The 13,717-nt window shown below is 53.8% G+C and overlaps 1 protein-coding gene across 1 annotated transcript in view; it reads right to left on the bottom strand.

The window, feature by feature from the left end:
• Positions 1–7,267, bottom strand: part of LOC122169725 (keratin, type II cytoskeletal 5-like) — a gene marked incomplete at its 3' end in the record, with an annotated part of 30,726 nt that extends 23,459 nt beyond the window's left edge. The window contains exons 1-9 of the mRNA XM_042836081.1: positions 6,755–7,267; positions 5,981–6,195; positions 4,788–4,848; positions 4,279–4,374; positions 4,034–4,198; positions 3,779–3,910; positions 3,399–3,613; positions 3,198–3,232; positions 3,074–3,118 (exon numbers count right to left, since the gene is read on the bottom strand). Of these exons, the coding sequence (XP_042692015.1) occupies positions 3,074–3,118; positions 3,198–3,232; positions 3,399–3,613; positions 3,779–3,910; positions 4,034–4,198; positions 4,279–4,374; positions 4,788–4,848; positions 5,981–6,195; positions 6,755–7,267 (1,477 nt within the window). The remainder of the gene's footprint in view (positions 1–3,073; positions 3,119–3,197; positions 3,233–3,398; positions 3,614–3,778; positions 3,911–4,033; positions 4,199–4,278; positions 4,375–4,787; positions 4,849–5,980; positions 6,196–6,754) is intronic.
• Between the last annotated feature and the right edge of the window lie 6,450 nt (positions 7,268–13,717).

Genomic DNA, 13,717 nt, shown 5'->3' with positions numbered 1-13,717 from the left:
AGCCTTGGTGATTCTATGATTCTATGACCTTAGAGGTCTTGTCCAACTTTCATGATTCTACCCGTGGGCATGGTGAGGATGGGTTGATGGTTAGACAGGATGACCTTAGAGGTCTTTTCCGATCTTAATGACTATGATTCTATGATATATCAGTCAAACTCAGCAGGGTTCTGAAGGGTGCTGTGAACACAAGGCTGCGCGCGCACCTGCATTTAGCATCAGGCTGATCTATTCCTTCTCCTCCCTCTGGATTGCCAAACACACAGTTGCGTGGTTCCTTTCTCCTCCTGCTGGCAGGACGACGTGATTGGGAGGTTTCAGTTTCCCAGCAGCCCTCAGCAGGAGATTCGTTAAGTCAGCACAATGCTCCCGGCCCAAGCAATGGTTAGATAACGTTCTCATTGAGTCACCGACGCGTCTCCGGCCAAGTTTGGGAAATCAGGCAGGGATTTGGGTATCGACACCGTCATGAGCTCAAACGCAACATGTGGCTCAGGATCCAATGATCTGCAGTGACATCACTGTGCCCACTGCTCTGCTGAAGGACAGCACAAAGTGGTGGAGGAGAAGGTGCTCAGTGTTTGTGTGCTTGGACAGGAGCTGCATGGAACTGGGGAGAGCAGGAGGATAAGCTGAGCTGAGCACTGAAACATTATATGTTCAGTAAAACATTGACATCTCAGCATTCCCTTCATGCAAGCATGCTCTAAAAGAGATTACTGACATGGAGGGCAAGCTCAATAAAATTAGACAAGGCTTCTTTCAGGTCAAGCAAAGTTCTTGCTGTTCCAACAAAAGGCAGAAACTGTCATGACTCAGTCCAGCCCAGAATTCTCCTCTAATTGCTGCTGCAATCAAAGGAACAAAAGAAAAATGCTTTCAGGTGTCTGTTTGTTTTAAGCCTCTGTACACATCCTGAAGCCCTGTCAAGAGTCAATCATGGAGGCAAGCTTACACAGAGGGCAGCGATGTCTTTTCATTCAACACCTTCCCAAGTCCCTTTGCAACCTCCTGGAGCATTCACCATTGCTCAGGCAATGTCCCCATCCAAGCAGCTACACGCCTTGGCTGCTTGCAGTGTCTCCAGCTGTAGGAGCAGGGAGCGGAGCACGGTGACTCATCAGCTGTGGTTGACCAGGGATGTGACTCAAGGTCTCCTGAGCAAGAGGTAAAACCACACTGAGCGATTTTGGCTCTACATTGGCAGCTGTAAGCAATATTTGACTGCTGGAAGAGGGGTGGGCTGCAGCAGTGTGTGATCTCCCTGTCCTCAGAGTCTGGAATCTCATGCCCAAGCCTGGCCCCATCTAACACAGGACAGTAGCAATCACACCAATAATCCAGATAGAGGACAGCCACCCTTCCCTCATTCCCTGCAGGATGCTCCAAAAGTGCTAGCTGGCAGAACAGAGGAAGGTGCCCACCTCCATCCTCATGAGGACCTCTGGAGGTGGCGAGGCAGAGATGGAGGCTGCACATTGCCCCCAGGGGTCAGGCAGAAGTGGAGTTGGTTTTGGATTCTGATCCTTCGGGATTCATTCTAATTTGAGATTATAGAATCACAGAATCACTCAATGTCCCAAGTTGGAAGGGACCCACAGGGATCCGAGTCCAAATCCTGGCTCCACAACACACCACACAAACCCAAACTTAACATCTGGGAGTGGTGTCCCAGTGCTTCCTGAGCTCCAGCAGGTTGGGGCCATGCCCACCACTCTCTAGGACAAAGCCCCTTCCTCACCCCCACCTGACCCTCCAAAGACAAAGCTCCATGCCATTCCCTCGGGTCCTGTTGCTGTCATCAGAGAGCAGCTGCCACTCTGCTCCCTATGAGGAAATGTAGGGCCATGAGGGTCTGTAGGCCACGATGGCCTGTAGGTCATGAGGAGTTATAGGATCACCATGAGGCCTCCCCTCAGCACAGAGCAGAGTGGGACAGCCTTACTCTCACCCAACTGGGGACATCCTACGACTCTACAGACGGACACCATCACAGGGACCCAAATGGAGTGCAGCATCTGCTGACATCTCCAACTGCAATCCCATCAGCTCTGCTCTCAAAAGGCTGAGAGCTCCCTCCATGCCCCAAAGAGAGGAGGGCAATAGAGACCACAGCCAGCTCCAGCCCAGCCTCCTCCCTATAATAATTTTATGTCTTTCTTGTGCCACATGCTACCAGGACATTATGGTCCCCGTGGGTTTCACTGGGTTCCCTGTGGCCACTGTTTTGTCAGCCCCTGCCCATCCCAGCTGCATACATGTCCCAGTTCTCGCTTTGTGTCCCTGAAAGGGCAGGAGAAAGTCAGGACAGCTTTCAGGCCTCAGCAGAACAGCAGTCTTGTTGCAACACGAAAATGTCTGCTCAGAAAGAAAACCACACCAGTGTACTGCCTCTAGTGTTTATTGGGGTATGGCGCACGCCAAAGGAGAAAGCCTTAAGCAAACAAGCACGAGTGTTCTCACAATCACAACAAAAAGGCAAAGCCCAAACAGAGGTGAGCAGTACTGTGGCCACTGCAGCACGTCAGGGTCCCGTGGGAGACCTTGAGGGATGCCCAGACCCCACAGGCTGTGCGTTGCATGGGGTGTTTTGTGGCTGGGGGCTTTGGGGTGATGGGTCCTTCCAATGCCAGCTCTCAGCTCCATGCAAAAGCTTTAAGGTGTCTCAAGGAGCAGGTTGGTGAAGCGAGAGGTTCCCAAGCCCTCTGCAGAGCATCTGAGTCACTGTGGTGGATGAAGCCTGCTGTTCTTTTCCCGGGCGATGTCCAAAAGAGGGCAGTGCCTGGCCTGACAGATAGGCGGCCCTCAGCTGGGCAGCGGGGTGGTGGTCCTGGTGATGTTTGCTTCCTTTCTCCTTTGGGTGCCGGGGATGGGGACAGCTCTCTGCCCTACTGCCGCCGGGCGGACACTGAGCTGTTCTTCAGGATGCCTCCAGAGCCCACCACGACGGAGCTGCCGGCTCCAGAGCCAAATCCTCCCCCTCCCAGGCTGCAGAAGCCAGCACCTCCCATGCTGCAGCTGCCTCTCCCGCTCCCAATGCCGAATCCCAATCCTCCTCCTCCAAGGCAGAGACCACCGCTGTATCCACCTCCTATGGAGCTGCTGCCGCCCACCACAGCTGCGGGAACAAGGGAAGGTGTGAGGTTACTACCAGCAGAGCCAGGGAGCACAGGGATCAGGGGCAGGCTGGTACTTACAGATGCTCACGTTGCTCTGGCACTCCCCAGACATTCTGCAAGGAAAAGAGATGGAGTGTCAGCACCGCCCCACCAGCTTGGGTCCACACTCCGTAGGACCACGGTGGAGGGCAGCGCCGTTGATATCTTAACAGAAGATGTGCTGCTCTGCATCCCTCCCATTGACTTAGCAGGATGTGATCCAGCCATATCCCCACCCACCTGCACTCCTCGCCCTCCAGCAGCTTCCTGTAGGTTGCAATCTCGACGTCCAGTGCCAGCTTGACGTTCATCAGCTCCTGGTAGTCGCGCAGCAGCTGGGCCAGATCTGCCTTGGCTTTCTTCAGGGCTGTCTCCAGCTCAGTCAGCTTGTCTCTGGCATCCTTCAGGGCCAACTCCCCACGCTGCTCAGCATCAGCAATGGAGCTCTGAATGCTCTCACACTGCAGGACAAGGACAGGGATGCAGCGCATTGAGCAGAGGCCACTGCAGCGCTCTGTGCCCAAATCACCTGGCTCAGCTGATCCCAAACAGCTCCAACCAGGGGCACAGCTCCAAGAGGAATTACAAGGATCTGACACCCATTCCCCAGAACATAACACCCCTACCTGCTTCTTCACGTTCTCAATCTCAGCCCGTATCCTCTGGATCACGCGGTTGAGCTCAGAGATCTCAGCCTTGGTGTCCCTCAGACTGTCTCCATGCTTTCCTGCAGTGGCCTGCAGCTCCTCATACTGATGGACAGGGGACAGAGGAGATCATCAGGGGCAGCATGAGGTTTCCCAGGATTTCTCCACACCAGGAAGGGGAGCACAGAGGCCCCTCTGCCCTACCATTGCCATGCAGATAGCCCTCACCTTGCTCTGGTACCAGGTCTCAGCCTCCAGCCGGCTGCGGTTGGCGATCTCCTCGTACTGCGCCTTCACCTCTGCGATGATGCTGTCCAAGTCCAGGTTGCGGTTGTTGTCCATGCACAGCACCACGGAGGTGTCAGAAACAGTCTTCTGCATCTGGCTCAGCTCCTGCAATTCCCACCAGCATTGTCTTGAGCCCTGCTAGAACACCTTCCCCGTGGTTCCATCCCATTCTGCTGCACACTCACCGCTTCGTAGAGGTTCCTCAGGAAGTTCAGCTCATCCGCCAGAGAGTCCAACTTCGCCTGAAGCTCCACTTTGTTCATGTAGGCGCCATCCACATCCTGCAGCAGAAATTAGGGATGAAAGCCTTCCCTTGATGCACACAGTTGGGTCTAAGTCGAGCACTGTAAGTCAGTGTGCTGCTCCATTTCCGCAGCATACAGCTCTGGGGGCCCTGGGTTCATCTGAGCCCCACCAATGCAAAGCTCTGCTGAGAACCAGGTGGAAATTTGTATAAAAGAATTAAAAATAACAATGCGCTTAGAAAACATAGAAAAAGGTGGCAATTCAGATATCTGGATGTTTTGCTCCAGGGGGGAGGAGCACCAACTCCCATCAGTTGCCCCCTCTGCCCTGTGAGGTTCTGCCTTCAGCTCTCCTTATTCTAACGAGGCACAAGCTTAATTAAAGCCTGCCCTTGTGCCTGCAAGTGCTTGGTCCTCCTCACACACACTTGGGCTGCCCAGAGCTTTACCTTCTTTAGGAGCACAAAGTCGTTCTCTGCAGCTGTCCTTTTGTTGATTTCCTCTTCGTACCTGTTGGGATAACGAGGGAGATTCAATCTCTCTGCTTATTTTGGCTCCTGCTCCACTGCTGGTGGCTGCTGGCCTTGGAGCAATGGGTGCAGCAAAAAACAGATGTGCTGTGAGCAGACTGCAGCCAAACAGAAGTGGGGCTCCATCCTGCATGAGCCCTGGAACCTTCCATTACAAACATCCTGCTGCCTCCACGAGGAGACCTCCTGGTCTCCAGTTGGCCATCGTAGCCGTGGCACAGAACCTTACAATCATGGAACTGCTGGAGTTTGTTTTTTTTTAATGGTCATCCCAGCTAACCCCCTGCAATGAAGAGGGAATGTCCATGGCAGCTGCACACTGCAGAGCTCGGAGCAATGGAGGTCACATCCAGAACCACATCACCTCTCATCTACAGCCTCAGCAAAAATCGAGCAAGGCGAGGGATCAAGTTGTTCCCAAATCCCAGTTATCTGCAGCTTATCAGCTGAGATATTTCTCCATCTTTGCTCTTCTGATGGAGCAAATTAATCTCATCACGTCAGGATAATAATTGATCCCCCTCCCATCAGCGTTCCGAAGAACCATCTAAGTAAGCTTCAAACTATGAAGGAAATTATTGTAAGGAATCCATGAGGAAACCCATGAGGAAATTATAGTGGGATTTAGCAACTGCCCTAATTGCTTCATTAAATCATAATGTCATGGATTCTCGAGCGGGGAAAGGCAAACAGCAGAAGATCCTGCGCTGGTGACAACCGCAGTTCACACAACAATGAGTGCTGGGGCACACCTCGAAAAACCATCGCCTGCTGTCAGAGCTCACAGCTGCTGCAACTTCCTCATAGCACGGATGGCTGCAACAAGTGAAACACTGCCAATTCCCATCATTTGTTCAACTTTCTGACCGCTCAAAGTAATTCTTTACTCCTATTTTTTTTTTGCCACTTGCTACCCAAAAAATTTGAAGTGAAATAGAAGTGGCAAAAAAAAGTCTCCAAAACATCTGCTTTTGCACAGCTGGTGAAATCAGCCAGAGCTCAGACATTGCTAGGAGTGAATCCAGAATAAATCCATTTGGTCCTAGATTTGGGGACATCCCTAGGGCTGCCCAGCACTGCCAAGCCCCGCGCTGGCACCGTGAGCAACGCACTTGGTCTTGAAGTCCTCCACCATGTCCTGGAAGCTCTTCAGCTCTGACTCCAGCTGTATCTTCTCGCTGGAAAGGCCGTCCAGCTGCTTCCTCAGCCCGCTGATGTAGACTTCAAAATATGGGTCCAGGCTCCTGGTGCTCGTGGTGGGGCTTTGCTCCTGCAGGAGCTTCCATTTGGTCTCCAGGACTTTGTTCTGCTGTTCTAGGAATCGTACCTGAGCAATGACGGGGGTGGGCAGAGAAAAGTCAGAATGTTCCTCAAAGCATCTCTCTGTTGTTTGTTTTCCTCCGTTGCCTACATTTAATGAGTTCAGCCCTTCTGTCTGTTCTCGCCTCCTCTCCAAAAACTCCCCATCCTCCCCCAGAGTCCCACTGAGTCCCATCACTGAGATGGGAAACCCATTCTCATGGCGATGGGTGACTTTCCCTCTCCCACTCCACAAGGTCTAAACAGAAGAAATGTGCTGAGCTCTGTCACTTCAGGGCTACAAGCACAGGGACAAAACACCCAATGGCCCACAGGTGGAGGGGAGCAAGCTTCTCTGAGGATGTCCTGCATGCTGCATGGCCCCATGTGTTAGCACCAGTGTCATGGCCTCCAAATCAAGGATCCCATTCCTGCTGTTCTCCAACACCTTGGGATCATTACTTCTTCTGACACTGCAGCCTCCTTTCTGCCTGCACAGCTTTGGGGCAGCACTGGGCTCACTGTTCCCTCTATGCCCATGTCACAATCCAGCAAGGTTCAGCCTCCCCCCCAGACCCAGCTCTTACCTTGTCGATGAAGGAGGCAAATTTGTTGTTGAGGGTCTTCAACTCCTCCCTCTCCTGTGTTCGCACCTTCTGGATCTCGGGGTCGATCTCCAGGTGGAGTGGGGTCAGCAGGCTCTGATTGATGGTCACCTCCTTGATGCCGCCCGGTGGGCACTGGGCGAAGCCCCCAACCCCGCCATCAAACCCTCCGCCGAAGCCACCAAAACCACCAGATATGGCACTGAAGCCATATCCAGCCCCGCTGCCAAACCCTATCCCATTGCCAACACCACAGCCAAAGCCTTGGCCGCCAGCCCCAAACCCTCTGCAGATGCCTCCAGCTCCAAATCCTCCCAGAGCGGTGCTCTTGCTCCCTCCTAGGCTATAGAGGCTGCGGCTGCTGAAGCCCCCGGCGTTGCCACCAGGCCCCCGGCATCCTCGGGGCACTGTGCTGAAGGTGACCTTGTTCTTCCCTCCTAAGGAAGCAGAGCTGGAGCTGAATCCCTTCTTGAAAGCAGATGACTGACGAGACATGGCGATAGGTTTGTGGTAGGAGAGGAGAGCTGAGTGGTGTCCAGAGGTGAAAGAAGCTCTGTCCTGTGAGCACAGTGCCTGAACGCCCCTTTTTATGCTCAGAGGGAGTTGGCCGGCTGTCAGGGGAGTGGAGATGTGATTTTTTATTCTAAGAATGGTTTTAGGTGTGCTTGGAACCGTGCCCTCCCCCCTCCTCTCTGCCTTCCCCGTGACCTGCCTCAAAACACTCCCTAGATAACTCAGAAAGTAAAACAAATCTATTGTTGGTGTTGGAAGCACATCGTCAAATCAGATTTCCTGAGCTGGTGCTGTCAATCCATCACGGGCCCTTCTATAGTTCTCCTGGCAGTGACAAAGCACTACAAGCTGCTTGATGTGTTACACCCTCCAGGGAGACCCCTGTCTTGCCTCCATTACTCATTGGGAGCCATACGGCAGGTGCTTGGTTTGCTGAATTCTGACAAAAGCCTGGTTTGCATCACAGCCCCAGATGCGCTCCTGTTCAACTTTCTGCTCCGGTTCGACTCTGTTTGGCCAAAGCTGTTTCACAACCAAGGGAGGGAGCCCAGCAGGACTTAGTCTTAGGGTTAGCATCAGCTTTGTGTCAATAAGGGAGTTCCTAAAGGTTTTTAAGGGTTTCTAGAAGGTTGGACCACTCTGACTGTGACTTACGGTTATGGTATTGCTTGTGGTACTGATAGGAATGGGAGGGTGGTTGGACTACATGATCTTGCAGGTCGTTTCCAACCTTGTGATTCTGTGATTCTGCGATTATTGAGCCCAGAGGGACACACGGGAATTGCAGAGCCCAAAACATCTTGGTGTTTCCATGTAACCTTCACCCTACATCTTCACCTTTCTTCATTAGGGTCGAGGTGCCATTACCAGCTAACGAGCAGTGTCCATGTCAAGGGTTTCCAATTCCCCAATGGGGATCGTGCCAAGACCAGAGGTGCTTTGAGGTGTCTCTGAGTTCCCCACAAAGCAAACAGCCCTTTGGAGATGAGCAGGACAGAATCCAGCAGCCATCAGCTTCACAGATGACCTCCAGAGCTCTCCTCCAATCTCCTGGAAGCGTGCCCAATATACACCATTCCACAGTTATGGGATAAAAAGGGCAGAAAATGAGCATGGGGACTTTGATCCTACTTCCACCTTCCCTGGTGGAAGGGAGGCAAGGCTGGAGATGTGTTTCCAGCAGGAGCATTGTAGAAAGGCTGCTGGGATCGTTCCCTGTGGGTCCATCATCAGCCCCATTCTGTTCATGCTGCCACCACCCGCCAGCTGCCACCACCTGTCAGCACGCTCTCATTGTTCTAACACATCCAGCTTAATTGCTTAACCGCTTTTAATTTATATTTTAATTGGCAGAGGTGACTGAAGGTGCCATCAAACCGAGGATCCCCGCTTATCCTGCCATTAAAAGGAAAAAAAAAAGACTTCCCCCCCAAACCACAAGGTGCAGCTGCAGCCATGACGACAAAAGCCAGCCTCACACCACTCACTCTGTAATTATCTTTTATTGGAAACACTCATGGGAGAGGTTTGGGGAACCAGTTCCAGCTCAGGGCCTGTTCCCTCTCAGCTTTTCCCCTGCAAACACGCAAATCTGGGTCCGGGAGCAGATCTGAACCACCTCTGCGGAGGAATTGGGATGGAAGGAGCACTTCTCCTCCTGAACCTCACTGTCCCTCTCCATTTCCAGCCCAAAGGGGATCTGCACCGTGTGGAGAAGCTGCTGAGCTCTGCAGCCCACAGCCACCACCCTTTGCAGAGCTTCGGGCTCCCCGATTCCACGGGGACACCCTGAGGTTTCTTTGTCAAAGGCGGCGGCAGCTGCATCTCCTCCACCTTTATGCAACCGACAGAGAAACTGAATGAACCTGTTGGAGCCCGGCGCAGCTCCCAGGGTGGCTCTGCCAGCGGTCCCTGGCATGCGGCGCTGGCTCTGCGCCCATCCGGACGCTTACCCAAGAAATACAGGGCTCAGTGGGTGCACTGCTACACCCATGAGGTCCCAGCCCTCTTTTGGGGTGGGAGATTCCAGCTGATGGGCTGGGGCTGCAAGTGCGCTGCTGCGAGGGGCTTTGGGTTGCCCTGGAGGTGGCCTTGCTGAGTTCCCTTCTGTTTTATTCACTGTGGGCTTGGGGAGGACTACAGGGTCATGAGGGGCTGTGGGATCATGAGGGTTTGCAGGGCACAATGAGCAGAGCCATGAATGTAACAAAGCGCACAATGGAGCCAAGACCTTTCCACAGCCAGTAGACATGGATCCTCCTTCAGAACAGCACCCCAGACTCCTTTCCTATACCCAAAACTGGGCTAAATCAAGTCACCACCAGGTTCAGAGCCATGTGTTCCCATCACAAGCCTGGGGGTTCCCAACTGCAGATGCCATCCCGCCACACAACACCATGACCTCACACAACCACCTCCAGAGGGACTTTTCCTGCACCCCAGGACAGGAGGACAACTCCTGGGTTCTGCTCATGATGAAGGTTTTGCTCAGCCCAGCTTAGAGAAGAGCCAGAATCAGGCCAGGAGGCTCTTCCCATGGGAAGATACAAATACCTGACAGCTTTCTGGCCCTTCCAGAACCCAGAGGTGGAAATCCTGAGCCAGAGGTTCCACCACCCCAGTAATGCCCAGAGCTGCTCCAATTAGAGCAGCCAGCCCGTTTTAATGAGCTCCTCATTCCCGTTGAGCCCTGTCACCGGTAGAGGCCATGCCTAGCACCCTGAGGTGACACCATGGGGCTGGGACCCACGGACTCAGTGTGCCACTGCAGCTCTTCATGGGGACACAGAGATAATGCATCTTTGGGGTTCCGTGGAGGAGCAGGAGGTGATCATGATGGGATGCTCCATTCCCAGGCAGGAATACCAGCATTTAGGGACTGGCTTCATGGCTGGGCTCAAGGATCTGGGTGCTCTTTCCCAACTTTCCATGACTGAACCCAACAGGAGCTGGCAAGGCTCAGCATCTCACAGCTCCATAGGTATCGCAGTGATGGAAGCCCCCCAGCTGCCGCTGGGACATGGAGTGCTTCAGACCCACAGATGCTCCCCACAGCCCCGAAAAAGCTACTGGCAGGGAGGGGACGGAACAGCACTGGGCTCTCCAGTTTGTCTGCTTGCTGTCCCCGTATTCCCCCAGGGTGAGCTGGGTCTGGGATGCAAAACAGAAGGAATAAAGGGAGGAAGGAGCCGGAGTGGGCAGGAAAGTGCCTGGGGCTGCTCCGTGCTTTGATGCCCGGTGCGGGTGGTGGGATAAGGGCAGGGAGGGGGGTCCGTGTCCCTCTGCCCCATGTATGGAACCTCATATCACAGCACCCCTCACCCCGCAGTGGAAAGCTAGATCCATGAGCCCAAGTCCACCCGGTTTCGCCCCAGAGACGCGTTCGGGAGAGCAAAGCACCGCTCCGTCGAGCAGCGCGGACTCGCAATTAGTAAGCGTGCAAATTGCAGGGCTGGGACCCGAGCTGGGAATCATCGAGCAGAAATAACAAGGCGGATCCCGAGCGAGATCAAAGGCGCCTATTGCAGAAGACGGCGGCACTCCTTGGGCCGTCCCCACTGCGTTGCGCACGGCGGAGCCCCGGGCTCTGCCTGCAATACCCGGCTGCTAACCTTGCTCACAGGCAACACCTTCTTCTGGGAACCGTGGCCCTCCGTCGGTGGCATCCATCAGGGCAACTGTTTCCTTTTGGTGATGGCGTGGAGTGCTTTGTGGCCATCGGAAAGCGGCCCCAGCTGCAGTGCAGAATGAGCCCCGCGTGCCACGCAGGGAGAATGGTGGGCAACTTCCAAAGGTCAGAGCCCAGCCACTGCCCCATAGGGAGAGCCTGGCACTCCCTCTCTGAGCACCCCAAAAAATAGGGGGCAGAGCTCCCGGCTCAGGACCTGTAGTTCTGTGAGCAGAGTCCCCAAAGTGGGGCCAATGAGGAGCAGAGAGGGGCTGTGCTGCACCAATGGGCAACGGGAGGATATGGGGCTGAACCGCCATGTGGCTTTGCCTCCAGGATTTGGGGTGCAGAGTATCTCCCCAGGGTCGGGATGCAAAAAAGGAACAAGGGAAAACAAGTGTGAAGCCCTCGAGCTTTATAGAAATGCAATGCAGTTCCAGTGGGGGCTGCAGAGGGAGTAGGGGTCTTTGCCCCATTGCGCTGCACATTGGGGAGAACTGGGTTTTTGGATGGGAAGAGCACATTTTGAGGAGAAATCTGCATAAATGGACAGGGAAGAGCTGGGGGAGAGGGGGAGGATGGATCTGTCCCTCCCCATCACCTCAACCCACACTCTGGGAAAACACCCCCCCCCCCTAAAAAAAATAAATAAATAAAGCAATGCCCTCCCCAATATGCAGTGTGTTGGAGCGTTGAACAGAAATAGGGAGGGGGCAACTGGAATTGTGGGGACACTGTGGGACCGGGGGGGGGAACTTATTGGGATGGGGAAACTCCAAGAGGAGCCAAATCCCCCCGGGGAAATCTCCCCCCAGGGCCGGGAAGGGCGCGAGAGGTGTGCGTGTGAAAATGCAGAGAGCGAGCTTTGGGCGGCTCCTGCCCCACCACTAATTACAGGCAAAACCTCGTCAGCAGGCCCCAGCTTGCTGCTGGCCCTGTGCCCCCTGGCGCACCCCAGCTGAGCCCCCCGCCACCGACAGCGCCCTTAATTCCCCAGTAGTGCCCTTAATTCCCCAATCTTGCCCATATTTCCCCAGTAGTGCCTTTAATACCCCCTGCATTGCTCTTATTTCCCCAGTCTTCTTCCTATTTCCCCCATAATGCCTTTATTCCCACAGCAGTGCCCCTAATTCCCCAATAGTGCCCTTATTTCCCCAATACTGCCTCTAATACCCCAATACTGCCCTTATTTCCTCAATATTGCCCTTGTTTCCCCAATACTGCCCCTAATTCTCTAGCACTGCTCATATTTCCCCAGTCTTGTCCCTATTTCTCCAATAGTGTCCATTTCCTCAATATTGTCCTCATTTCCCAAATACAGCCTGTGTCCCCAGTACTGACTCAAATACCCCAACGTTGCCCTTATTTCCCCCAATGCTACTCCTAATTCCCCAATCTCAACCCTATTTCCCCAATACTGCCCTTATTTCCCAGTCTTGTCCCTGTTTCCCCAGTAATGCTCCTAAACCCCCAATACTACCCTTATTTCCCTAATCTTGTCCATAATTCCCCAATACTGCCCTTATTTCCCCCAGTATCATCCCCACTTCCACAATGCTGTCTTTATTCCCCCCATACTACCCTTAATTCCCCAATATTGCCCCTAACTTCCCAGTAGTGCCCTTATTTTCCCAAATGGGGTAAAACTGGGTCAGAGGAGGAGGAGGAGGGGGCAGCTTTGGGGTTCCCCCGTCCAATTAGGGTGCAGTGTTGCAGAAAGGAGTCCCCAAAATGCCATCCTGGGTCTTCCAGCAGTGGGATCCCAAGGGGGATCCAATTTTGAGGTAAAAGAACCCATTCAGGCAAAAATTTGGGTTCAGGGCTGGAAATTCCCTGTGCCAGTGCTGGGACAACCCAAAAGGCTCTGCCCCCTCCACAACCCCATATGTCCCTGGGCGCCCAGGGGGCCGGGCACATCTGCCCATGAGTCAGCAGCACCTCCTGTGGTGTGATGCCCTGGCACCACATCAGCCCTGGACATGGACACAGGAGGGGGACATGGGGTCACAGCCCACACGCAGAATCAGACCGTGTCCCCAAGCTACGTTATCCCCAAATCTTGATGACCCCAAACCTTGGTGTCCCCAAACTTTGGTGTCCCCAAATCTCCATATCCCTAAACCTCACTGTACTCAGACTTTGGTGTTCCCAAACTTCGATGCTCCCAAGCATCAATGTCCCCAGGTTTTGGTGTCCCCAAGCCCTAGATGTCCTAAACTTCCATTTCCCCAAACCTTGGTGTCCCCAAGCTTTGGTGCCCCCAACCACTGGTGTCCCCATACCTCCATATCCCCAAGTTTTGGGCACCCAATCATTGGTGTACCCAACCCTGGATGTCCCCAAACTTCAGTGTCCCCAAGCTTTGGTGTCCCCAACTCTTGGTCTCCCCAAACCTCAGTGTCTCTCAAGTGTTGCTGTTCCCTAAACATCAATGTCCCCAAGATGTTGTGTACTCAACACTTAATGCCCCCAAACCTCATTTTCCCCAATCCTTGGTGTCCCCAATCCCCAAAACTCAGTGTTCCCAAACTTTGATGTCCCCCAACCCCTGGTGTCCCCAAACTTCAACATCTCCAGTTTGGCACGGTGACAATGCCCTTCCCCAATGGGCTCACCTTTGGGGTCTGTGGCTTTTGGGGAGGTGTGGGGTGGGTTTGACCCCCTCAGAACCTGGGTGCTCGTCCCCCATAGAATGGTGAGTTGGGTTGGCTTTGGGGTGGGGAACACGAGGTGGGGTGGGGGAGTCTGGGTGGGAAGTCATGGCC

Source organism: Centrocercus urophasianus, unplaced genomic scaffold (assembly GCF_019232065.1).
Source record: "Centrocercus urophasianus isolate 14NV4802_14NV808 unplaced genomic scaffold, USGS_Curo_1.0 seq_571, whole genome shotgun sequence".
In the NCBI taxonomy this organism is placed as follows: domain Eukaryota; kingdom Metazoa; phylum Chordata; class Aves; order Galliformes; family Phasianidae; genus Centrocercus; species Centrocercus urophasianus.
The sequence above is the reverse complement of the archived record's forward strand: the minus strand, read 5'-3'. Positions and strand labels throughout refer to the sequence as shown.